The 12,712-nt window shown below is 43.3% G+C and overlaps 1 protein-coding gene across 1 annotated transcript in view; it reads left to right on the plus strand.

Moving 5' to 3' along the window:
• Nucleotides 1–614: 614 nt before the first annotated feature.
• The window catches only part of LOC139373027 (collagen alpha-1(XVIII) chain-like), a 70,488-nt gene continuing 58,390 nt past the window's right edge, over nt 615–12,712 (plus strand). The window contains exon 1 of the mRNA XM_071113017.1: nt 615–785. Coding sequence (XP_070969118.1) covers nt 701–785 — 85 coding nt within the window. The 5' untranslated portion in view covers nt 615–700. The remainder of the gene's footprint in view (nt 786–12,712) is intronic.

Here is a 12,712-nt window from a genome sequence, read left to right on the forward strand (position 1 = left end):
ACAGACTCACTACACACTGCACACTGTACACTCACTGTCTGTCAGCTCAACAGCTTTTCCATTCTCTCTGGGTGGAATGCAGGGTTTAGGGGCATGTATTATATGCCATCATGTCTCAACATGGGGACATGTATAAGCCAACTAAATGCTGATAATACCGTTTTCCTGCAGCCTTTGATTAGGTTTAGTCAAATGAGTCTTGGTGTACAGAAAGCTTACTGAAGAACTTGCATATTGTGTAAATAATTGTTTGACTGTGCCCTAGGTTAGCTTACCTGATTTTGAAAAGTATGTGGATATCATGAAGTCATAAAAGGCGCCAAATGTCAGTGTGTTCAGTGTGTATTTTAGATTGGACCTGTCAGTCACGGAGGTTTGGATGAATCTGCCAAAACTTTAGGATACTTAGGACCCAGGGGAAAATCCCGTGGATAAATTGAGGGTTTGTCCATAGCGCCCGCTAACTAACGTTTTACTGTAGGTTATACTGTCAATTCTGTTTCGGTAGTCAAGGTTCCGTGCGCAGGCAGAGAACTCACCTTGGAACTGTGCAAAGGCTGCGTAGCGTACCTGCCATTAATTCCAACGACACTGTTCTAGGACCGAGACGGAGATGCCCAAATGTGCATGAACCTTTTAGCTTTTTGCTTACCAAACAAAAGGACTTGTGGAAATATTTTGCACAAATAAGCGGAAAAGCATGCCTTGTGTTGACAGGTGGTCGTTGGGTCTGCATACCTGCGTACTTCTGCTGGCTGTCACATGGACAGAAACTCAAAGGACAGGTAAATATGTCGGATACATTGTTGCAATTTCTTAGAAATGTACAGGCAAAATTGAAGCCTTTTGAGTCTTTAAATGCATGTGACTTAATTATCTTTAATACTATTGCATCTCTAGTTGGTAATTACAACATAAAATAACAGCCTACTATGTTACATTTTGTGAATAAAAACATTTTACATCTGCGTTATAGGAGATTATAGATTTTATTTGAACCCCTACTGAAATTAGTTTATTACAGCTACTCTTGATGGCATACCCATTGTAGACCACATAAGGAAAACATTTCGGTTTCTATGACACCTATGCTGTGGACTGTTCTGGGCATAATCAGGTATAGTGATATTTGATCCATCACTCAATGGAGGAATGAAGTGTGGTGGTTGTGCTAATGGTAATGTATGTCTAGGCTTGTCCGGAACTATGAACAGCTCAAATCGCAAAGACAATCTTCCAACACCAACGCCAATAGCACATTCAATAGTTGCATTGGAATAGAAAGTACAATATTAGGTTAGTCTACTATACAAGCCAGAGCTTGTGGTGGTCTTTTAACCTGCTAGATATAATATTGACTTGACGTTTATTAGTCTTTTCATCTTTGTAATGTTTTCACTGAAATCCTCAATCAGCTATTATAATTGAAGGGGCTTTATTGGCATGGGAAACATATGTTTACGTTGCCAAAACAAGTGAAATAGATAATAAACAAAAGTGAAATAAACAATAAAAAATGTACAGTAAACATTACACTCACAAAAGTTCCAAAAGAATAAAGACATTACAAATCTCTCTCTCTCTCTCTCTTCTCTCTCTCTCTATTCTCTCTCTCTCTCTCTCTCTCTCTCTCAATTAAATTCAATTCAAGGGGCTTTATTGGCATGGGAAACATATGTTTACATGGAAATGGATAAACAAACGTGAAATAAACAATAAAAAGAGAACAGTGGGGCCTCCCGGGTGGCGCAGTGGTTAGCTGTGCCATCAGAGTCCCAGGGTTCGCGCCCAGGCTCTGTCGTAACCGGCCGCGACCGGGAGGTCCGTGGGGCGACGCACAATTGGCCTAGCGTCGCCCGGGTTAGGGAGGGCTTGGTCGGTAGGGGTGTCCTTGTCTCATCGCGCACCAGCGACTCCTGTGGCGGGCTGGGCGCAGTGTGCGCTAACCAAGGTGGCCAGGTGCACGGTGTTTCCTCCGGCGCATTGGTGCGGCTGGCTTCCGGGTTGGATCCGTGCTGTGTTAAGAAGCAGTGCGGCTTGGTTGGGTTGTGTATCGGAGGACGCATGACTTTCAACCTTCGTCTCTCCCGAGCCCGTACGGGAGTTGTAGCGATGAGACAAGATAGTAGCTACTACAACAATTGGATACTACGAAATTGGGGAGAAAAAAAAAAAAAAAAAAGAGAACAGTAAGTATTACATCCCTGGTTCCAAAATAATGAAGACATTTCAAAATATACAGTGTTGTAATGAAGTGCAAATAGTTAAAGTACAAAAGGCTAAATAAATAAACATAAATATGGGTTGTATTTACAGTGGTGTTTGTTCTTCACTGGTTGCCCTTTTCTTGTGGCAACAGGTAAAACATATTGCTGCTGTGATGGCACACATAGATAAAAAATTGAATTATTTTGGGGTCTGGGTCTAAGGGAAATATGGTCATACATTTGGCAGGAGGTTAGGAAGTGCAGCTCAGTTTCCACCTCATTTTGTGGCCTGTGTGCACATAGCCTGTCTGCTCTTGAGAGCCAGGTCTGCCTATGGCGACCTTTCTCAATAGCAAGGCTATGCTTACTGAATCTGTACATAGTCAAAGCTTTCCTTCATTTTGGGTCAGTCACAGTGATCAGGTATTCTCTGTTTAGGGCCAAATAGCATTCTAGTTTTCTCTGTTTTTTTTGTTAATTCTTTCTTTCTTTTTGTTTTCTCATGATTTGGTTGGGTCTAATTGTGTTGCTGACCTGGGACTCTGTAGGGTCTGTTTGTGTTTGTGAACAGAGCCCAGGGACCAGCTTGCTTAGGGGACTCTTCTCCAGGTTCATTTTTATTTTTATTTTTTATTTCACCTTTATTTAACCAGGTAGGCTAGTTGAGAACAAGTTCTCATTTACAACTGCGTCCTGGCCAAGATAAAGCAAAGCAGTGCAACACAAATAACAACACAGAGTTACACATGGAATAAACAAACATACAGTCAATAACACATTAGAAAAAAGGAAAGTCTATATACAGTGTGTGCAAATGGCGTGAGGGGGTAAGACAATAAATAGGCCATAGTAGCGAAGTAATTACAATTTAGCAGATTAACACTGGAGTGATAGATGAGCATATGATGTGCAAGTGGTGATACTGGTGTGCAAAAGAGCAGAAAAGTAAATAAAAACAATATGGGGATGAGGTAGGTAGATTGGGTGGGCTATTTACAGATGGACTATGTACAGCTGCAGCGATCGGTTAGCTGCTCAGATAGCTGATGTTTAAAGTTAGTGAGGGAGATGTAAGTCTCCAGCTTCAGTGATTTTTGCAATTCGTTCCAGTCACTGGCAGCAGAGAACTGGAAGGAAAGACAGCTCCGGGTGCTACGGGTGGGTGTTGTTATCGTGACCAGTGAGCTGATGTAAGGCGGAGCTCTCCCTAGCATAGACTTATAGATGACCTGGAGCCAGTGGGTCTGGCGACGAATATGTAGCGAGGGCCAGCCTACTAGAGCATACAGGTCGCATTGGTGGGTGGTATAAGGGGCTTTGGTAACAAAACGGATGGCACTATGATAGACTGCATCCAGTTTGCTGAGTAGAGTATTGGAAACTATTTTGTAGATGACATCGCCGAAGTTTAGGATCGTTAGGATTAGAGGTCGACCGATTAATCGGAATGGCCGATTAATTAGGGCCGATTTCAAGATTTCATATCAATCGGAAATTGGTAATTTTGAACGCAGATTTTGCAGATTTTTTTGTTGTTTGTTTTTACACCTTTATTTAATCTTTATTTAACTAGGCAAGTCAGTTAAGAACACATTCTTAGTTTCAATGATGGCCTAGGAACGGTGGGTTAACTGCCTTGTTCAGGAACAGAACGACAGATTTGTACCTTGTCAGCTCAGGGATTCCATCTTGCAACCTTACGGTTAACTAGTCCAACGCTCTAACCACCTGCCTGTTACGCGAATGCAGTAAGAAGCCAAGGTAAGTTGCTAGCTAGCATTAAACTTAATCAATCATAATCACTAGTTATGGTTGATGATATTACTAGTTTATCTAGCGTGTCCTGCATTGCATATAATTGATGCAGTGCGCATGATGCAGTGCGCATTCGCGAAAAAGGACTGTCGTTGCTCCAACGTGTACCTAACCATAAACACCAATGCCTTTCTTAAAATCAATACACAGAAGTATTTATTTTTAAACCTGCATATTTAGCTAAAAGAAATCCAGGTTAGCAGGCAATATTAACCAGGTGAAATTGTGTCACTTCTCTTGCGTTCATTGCACGCAGAGTCAGGGTATATGCAACAGTTTGGGCAGCCTGGCTCATTGCAAACTAATTTGCCAGAATTTTACGTAATTATGACATAACATTAAAGGTTGTGCAATGTAACAGGAATATTTAGACTGATGGATGCCACCCGTTAGATAAAATACGGAACGGTTCCGTATTTCACTGAAAGAATGAATGTCTAGTTTTCGAGATGATAGTTTCCGGATTCGACCATATTAATGACCTAAGGCTCGCATTTCTGTGTGTTATTATGTTATAGTTAAGTCTATGATTTGATAAAGCAGTCTGACTGAGCTATGGTAGGCACCAGCAGGCTCATAAGCATTCATTCAAACAGCACTTTCGTGCGTTTTGCCAGCAGCTCTGCTGTTTATGACTTCAAGCCTATCAACTCCCGAAATTAGGCTGGTGTAACGATGTGATGTGAAATGGCTAGCTAGTTAGCGGGGTGTGTGCTAATAGCGTTTCAAACGTTACTCGCTCTGAGACTTGGAGTAGTTGTTCCCTTTGCTCTGCATTGGTAACGCTGCTTCGAGGGTGGCTGTTGTCATTGTGTTCCTGGTTCAAGCCCAGGTTGGAGCAAGGAGAGGTACGGAGGCTATACTAACACTAAAGTGCCTGTAAGAACATCCAATAGTCAAAGGTGTATGAAATACAAATGGTATAGAGAGAAATAGTCCTATAATTCCTATAATAACTACAACCTAAAACTTATTACCTGGGAATATTGAAGACTCATGTTAAAAGGAACCTCCAGCTTTCATATGTTCTCATGTTCTGAGCAAGGAACTTAAACGTTAGCTTTCTTACATGGCACATATTGCACTTTTACTTTCTTCTCCAACACTTTGTTTTTGCATTATTTAAACTAAATTGAACATGTTTAATTATTTATTTGAGGCTAAATGGATTTTATTGATGTATTATATTACGTTAAAATAAGTGTTCATTTAGTATTGATGTAATTGTCATTATTACACATTTTTTCAAGAATCGGCCGATTAATCAGTATCGGCTTTTTTTTGTCCTCCAATAATCAGTATCAGTATCGGCGTAAAAAAAATCATAATCGGTCAACCTCTAGTTAGGATAGTCAGTTTTACTAGGGTAAGTTTGGCGGCGTGAGTGAAGGAGGCTTTGTTGCGAAATAGAAAGCCGATTCTAGAATTGATTTTGGATTGGAGATATTTGATATGAGTCTGGAAGGAGAGTTTACAGTCTAGCCAGACACCTAGGTATTTGTAGTTGTCCGGGCGGGTGCGGGCAGCGAACGGTTGAAAAGCAGCATTTGGCTTTACTAGCGTTTAAGAGCAGTTGGCGGCCACGGAAGGAGTGTTGAATGGCATTGAAGCTCGTTTGGAGGTTAGTTAACACAGTGTCCTAAGAAGGGCCAGATGTATACAGAAGGGTGTCGTCTGTGTAGAGGTGGATCAGGGAATCACCCGCAGCAAGAGCGACATCGTTGATATATACAGAGAAAAGAGTCTGCCCAAGAATTGAACCCTGTGGTACCCCATAGAGACACACTGAACTCTGTCTGCGAAGTAGTTGGTGAACCAGGCGAGGCAGTCATTTGAGAAACCAAGGCTATTGAGTCTGCCGATAGGAATACGGTGATTGACAGAGTCGAAAGCAGTGGCCAGGTCGATGAAGACGGCTGTACAGTACTGCCTTTTATCGATGGCGGTTATGATATTGTTTAGTACCTTGAACATGGCTGAGGTGCACCCGTGACCAGCTCGAAAACCGGATTGCACAGCGGAGAAGGTACGGTGGGATTCGAAATGGTCGGTGATCTGTTTATTAACTTGGCTTTTGAAGATTTTAGAAAGGCAGGGCAGGATGGATATAGGTCTATAACAGTTTGGGTCTAGAGTGTCTCCCCTTTGAAGAGGGGTTGACCGTGGCAGCTTTCCAATCTTTAGGGATCTCGGACGATACGAAAGAGAGGTTGAACAGACTGGTAATAGGGGTTGCAACAATGGCAGCGGATAGTTTTAGAAAGAGAGGGTCCAGATTGTCTAGCCCAGCTGATTTGTACGGGTCCAGGTTTTGCAGCTCTTTCAGAACATCTACTATCTGGATTTGGGTGAAGAAGAAGCTGGGGAGTCTCGGGCAAGTAGCTGCGGGGGGTGCGGAGCTGTTGGCCGGGGGTTTCGGTAGCCAGGAGGAAAGCATGGCAAGCCGTAAAGAAATGCTTATTGAAATTGTCGATTATCATATCATCATTATCATCTTTCTGTAGGTGATGGCTTTGTTATGGAAGGTTTGGGAATCACTTCCTTTTAGGTGGTTGTAGAATTTAAAATATATTTTCTGGATTTTAATCATTAGTGGGTATCGGCCTAATTCTGCTCTGCATTCATTATTTTGTGTTTTATGTTGTACACAGAGCATATTTTTTGCAGAATTCTGCATGCAGAATTATTGGTTGGTTAGCGGACCCCAGATCTCATAACCATAAAGGGAAATGGGTTCTATAACTCAATCAAGTATTTTTTTGCCAGATCCTAATTGGTATGTCAAATATTATGTTCCTTTTGATGGCATAGAAGGCCCTTCTTGCCTTGTCTCTCAGATCGTTCACAGCTTTGTGGAAGTTACCTGTGGCGCTGATGTTTAGGCCGAGTTATGTATTGTTTTTTGTGTGCTCTAGGGCAACGGTGTCTAGATGGAATTTGTATTCGTGGTTCTGGCAACTGGACCTTTTTTGTTATACCTGAATTTTTGTCTTACTGAGATTTACTGTCAGGGCCCAGATCTGGCAGAATCTGTACAGAATATCTAGGTGCTGCTGTAGGCCCTCCTTGGTTGGGGACAGAATCACCAGATCATCAGCAAACAGAAGACATTTGATTTCAGATTCCAGTAGGGTGAGGCTGGGTGCTGCATACTGTTCTTGTGCCCTCACCAATTCATTGATATATATGTTGAAGAGGGGGGGCTTAAGCTGCATCCCTGTCTCACCCCCCAGCCCTGTGGAAAGAAATGTGTGTGTTTTGTGCCAATTTTGTGTACTTGGATGTACATAATGTTGAATGTTTTTCCCCCAACACAACTTTCCATCAATATGTATAGCAGCTTTTTTTTTAAGTCAACAAAGCATGAGAAGACTTTGCCTATGTTTTGGTTTATGTCAATTAGGATGTGCAGGGTGAATACGTGGTATGTCATATGGTCATTTGGTAAAAAGCCAATTTGACATTTGCTCAGTAGAGGAAATGTACATTTCCTCAGTGAAAGGAAGTCTGGTGTTAATGATAATGCAGAGGATTTTCCCAAGGTTGCTGTTGACACATATCCCACGGTAGTTATTGGAGTTAAATTTGTCTTCACTTTTGTGGATTGGGGTCATCAGTCCTTGGTTCCAAATATTGGGTAAGATGCCAGAGGATGATGTTAAAGAGTTTAAGTAAAGCCAATTGGAATTTGTGGTCCACAGGCCTTTTTGGATTGGAGGGTTTGCATTTTGTCTATAGTTCTCTCTCTCTGTATGTATGTACAGTGGGAGGCCTGTAATTTTCAACATAGGTACACTTCAACTATGACAGACAAAATGAGAAAAGAAAATGTTTGAACTTGTTATCAGTATAAAAGACACCTGTCCACAACCTCAAACAGTCACACTCCAAACTTCACTATGGCCAAGACCAAAGAGCTATCAAAGGACACCAGAAACAAAATTGTAGACCTGCACCAGGCTGGGAATACTGAATCTGCAATAGGTAAGCAGCTTGGTTTGAAGAAAGCAACTGTGGGAGCAATTATTAGGAAATGGAAGACGTACAAGACCACTGATAATCTCCCTTGATCTGGGGCTCCACGCAAGACCTCACCCCGTGGGGTCAAAATGATCACAAGAACGGTGAGCAAAAATCCCAGAACCACACGGGGGACCTAGTGAATGACCTGCAGAGAGCTAGGACCAAAGTAACAAAGCCTACTATCAGTAACACACTACGCCCCCAGGGACTCAAATCCTGCAGTGCCAGACATGTCCCTCTGCTTAAGCCAGTACATGTCCAGGCCCGTCTGAAGCATTTGGATGATCCAGAAGAAGATTGGGAGAATGTCATATGGTCAGATGAAACCAAAATATAACTTTTTGGTAAAAACTCAACTAGTCGTGTTTGGAAAACAAAGAATGCTGAGTGGCATCCAAAGAACACCATACCTACTGTGAAGCATGGGGGTGGAATCATCATGCTTTGGGGCTGTTTTTCTGCAAAGAGACCAGGACGACTGATCCGTGTAAAGGAAAGAATGAATGGGGCCATGTATTGTGAGATTTTGAGTGAAAACCTCCTTCCATCAGCAAGGGCATTGAAGATGAAACGTGGCTGGGTCTTTCAGCATGACAATGATCCCAAACATACCGCCCTGGCAACGAAGGAGTGGCTTCGTAAGAAGCATTTCAAGGTCCTGGAGTGGCCTAGTCATTCTCCAGATCTCAATCCCATAGAAAATCTTTGGAGGGAGTTGAAAGTCCGTGTTGCCCAGCAACAGCCCCAAAACATCACTGCTCTAGAGGAGATCTGCATGGAGGAATGGGCCAAAATACCAGCAACAGTGTGTGAAAACCTTGTGAAGACTTACAGAAAACGTTTGACCTCTGTCATTGCCAACAAAGGGTATATAACAAAGTATTGAGATAAACTTTTGTTATTGACCAAATACTTATTTTCCACCATAATTTGCAAATTAATTAATTACAAATCCTACAATGTGATTTTCTGGATTTTTTTTCCTCATTTTGTCTGTCATAGTTGAAATGTACCTATGATAAAAATTACAGGCCTCTCTCATATTTTTATGTGGGAGAACTTGCACAATTGGTGGCTGACTAAATACTTTTTTGCCCCACTTGTATGTCTCTCTGTCTGTCTGTCTGTCTGTCTGTCTGTCTGTCTGTCTGTCTGTCTGTCTGTCTGTCTGTCTCGCTCTTGCTCTCTCTCTCTCTTTCTCTGTGTGTGTATGTGGTGTGTGCGTGTGCAGCATTGTTTGTGTGTCCCTCGAGGCTAGTGATTGATGGTGTGCTCAGACTTTCCCTTCTCCAGGGAGGGTTGAGGGTTGGCCAGGCCAGTCTTTCCAGGGAAACAGATGCCAGTTCATCTTGTGGCTCCTGACTTCATCTGTCTTTGTTTCCTTCTCTTGTTGACCATGCCAGGGTGGCAGGGAACACATTGTCCTTCAACCCCGCTCACTCACATAGAGGTCAACTCTGTTGGAACGCTGTGTCTTTTGTATGAGCTTATGGACAATCCATATCATCAGGGGTTTCAGAAATTCCATTATCATTATTTTTAGCAATATTCCCACATTTACACATAGAATAGATGTGGCATCTCTGTCCATGTTACAGTAGTTGTCTTGGAAATGATTGGTTGTATTGGAGCTGTGGTCTCCTTCCTTACAGGATGTTTCTGAGTGGAAAGGCAGGGGAACGCTGATGTATTGTAGGGTAGCTTCTGTCTCATGCTGTAATTAAATGATAAACTCTGTTGTTTCATAGGGCTCCAAAATATCTGGATCCTTTCCTGGATCCACAGCTGTTCCAACAACCTGTATGAACATGAGGTCCCAAACTCAGTCATAATCATACCAGTGTTTAACACCGTAGCAGCATTATGTTTTGTGTTCGTTGACTGATGGATGGTTGGGTCTTGTGGAACTATATTAATAACACATATTGGGGGAAGATTATATGATGAATGTCTAAGTAACATACACATTGTTTATTTCTGCTAATGTAGTAAAATAGATTTCACATAACTGTTACCCAAACTATCAATAACTGTATGATCATATTTTACTTCTGAGGTCTTTCTGCAGGCTAGTTCGACTGGGCTCTAGGCCCAGACAGTGGCTTGGAATGTGACGTTGGATGTTTGAAAGACGTCCCTTCAACCTGAAAATTGCCCTGCTCATTATACTGTGCAGACCTATAAGCTGTGATAAATAATCTACCCCTCTGGGGTTTGGCTGAAAAACATGTCTGCTTCAGATCTGAACTAGAGACAGGAAGGTAGTTCTAGTCTGTAGACAGCTACTGTACTGCCATATAGTTCTAACTAGAGACAGGAAGGTAGTTCTAGTCTGTAGACAGCTACTGTACTGCCATATAGTTCTAACTAGAACCAGGAAGGTAGTTATAGTCTGTAGCTAGCTACTGTAATGCCATAGAGGTCTATCATGATCTCTGTGACACTTTGGTGAATTGTGTCTTGAGTTGGGTGTGACTAGGGGCAAATGAAAGGGAGCTGACAAATCAACTAGCTTTACCTGTCACTGTCTGACTCATCAAAGGACTCTGGTGTTGGGCAGGGCTCAGGTTCAAAAAGAGGGACAGGAGGACAGGACATTTGTGTTGGGCAGGGCTCAGGTTCAAAAAGAGGGACAGGAGGACATGACATTTGTGTTGGGCAGGGCTCAGGTTCAAAAAGAGGGACAGGAGGACATGACATTTGTGTTGGGCATGGCTCAGGTTCAATAAGAGGGACAGGAGGACAGGACATTTGTGTTGGGCATGGCTCAGGTTCAATAAGAGGGACAGGAGGACAGGACATTTGTGTTGGGCATGGCTCAGGTTCAATAAGAGGGATAGAAGAACAGGACATTTGTGTTGGGCATGGCTCAAGTTCAATAAGAGGGATAGAAGGACAGGACATTTGTGTTGGGCAGGGCTCAGGTTCAAGAGTCATGGTGGACATGTTGTTAGGACAACATTGATGGAAGCATCTTGGTAGACTTGTTGTTAGGACAACATTGATGGAAGCGTCTTGGTGGACATGTTGTTAGGACAACATTGGTGGAAGAGTCATGGTGGACATGTTGTTAGGACAACATTTGTGGAAGAGTCATGATGGACATGTTGTTAGGACAACATTGATGGAAGCGTCTTGGTAGACTTGTTGTTAGGACAACATTGATGGAAGCGTCTTGGTAGACTTGTTGTTAGGACAACATTGATGGAAGCGTCTTGGTAGACTTGTTGTTAGGACAACATTGATGGAAGTGTCTTGGTAGACTTGTTGTTAGGACAACATTGATGGAAGTGTCTTGGTAGACTTGTTGTTAGGACAACATTGATGGAAGCGTCTTGGTAGACTTGTTGTTAGGACAACATTGATGGAAGCGTCTTGGTAGACTTGTTGTTAGGACAACATTGATGGAAGTGTCTTGGTAGACTTGTTGCTCTTTGTGGTCATGATGAAAAGAAAGGAGACTGTATTGCTATTTGGGACAAACAGGTAAAATCCTGGACTACACCTCTACCCTGTCCAGTGAAGTAGTAACACCTCTGTCCTGCCCAGGAAAGTAGTAACACCTCTGCTCTGTCCAGGGAAGTAGTAACACCTCTGTCCTGCCCAGGGAAGTAGTAACACCTCTGTTCTGTCCAGGGAAGTAGTAACACCTCTGTTCTGTCCAGGGAGGTAGTAACACCTCTGTCCTGTCCAGGGAAGTAGTAACACCTCTGCCCTGTTCAGGGAAGTAGTAACACCTCTGTCCTGTCCAGGGAAGTAGTAACACCTCTGCCCTGTCCAGGGAAGTAGTAACACCTCTGTCCTGTCCAGGTAAGTAGTAACACCTCTGTTCTGCCCCAGGAAGTAGTAACACCTTTGTTCTGTCCAGGGAAGTAGTAACACCTCTGTCCTGCCCAGGGAAGTAGTAACACCTCTGTTCTGTCCAGGGAGGTAGTAACACCTCTGTTCTGCCCAGGGAAGTAGTAACACCTCTGTTCTGTCCAGGGAGGTAGTAACACCTCTGTCCTGCCCAGGGAAGTAGTAACACCTCTGTCCTGCCCAGGGAAGTAGTAACACCTCTGTCCTGCCCAGGGAAGTAGTAACACCTCTGTTCTGTCCAGGGAGGTAGTAACACCTCTGTCCTGCCCAGGGAAGTAGTAACACCTCTGTCCTGTCCAGGGAGGTAGTAACACCTCTGTCCTGTCCAGGGAGGTAGTAACACCTCTGTCCTGTCCAGGGAGGTAGTAACACCTCTGTCCTGCCCAGGGAACTAGTAACACCTCTGTCCTGTCCAGGGAGGTAGAAACACCTCTGTCCTGTCCAGGGAAGTAGTAACACCTCTGTTCTGTCCAGGGAAGTAGTAACACCTCTGTCCTGTCCAGGGAAGTAGTAACACCTCTGTTCTGTCCAGGGAGGTAGTAACACCTCTACCCTGTCCAGGGAAGTAGTAACACCTCTGCTCTGCCCAGGGAAGTAGTAACACCTCTGTTCTGTCCAGGGAAGTAGTAAGACATCTGTCCTGTCCAGGGAAGTAGTAACACCTCTGTTCTGTCCAGGGAAGTAGTAACACCTCTGTCCTGTCCAGGGAAGTAGTAACACCTCTGTTCTGTCCAGGGAGGTAGTAACACCTCTGTCCTGCCCAGGGAAGTAGTAACACCTCTGTCCTGCCCAGGGAAGTAGTAACACCT

This window comes from Oncorhynchus clarkii, chromosome 18, assembly GCF_045791955.1.
Source record: "Oncorhynchus clarkii lewisi isolate Uvic-CL-2024 chromosome 18, UVic_Ocla_1.0, whole genome shotgun sequence".
NCBI lineage: Eukaryota > Metazoa > Chordata > Actinopteri > Salmoniformes > Salmonidae > Oncorhynchus > Oncorhynchus clarkii.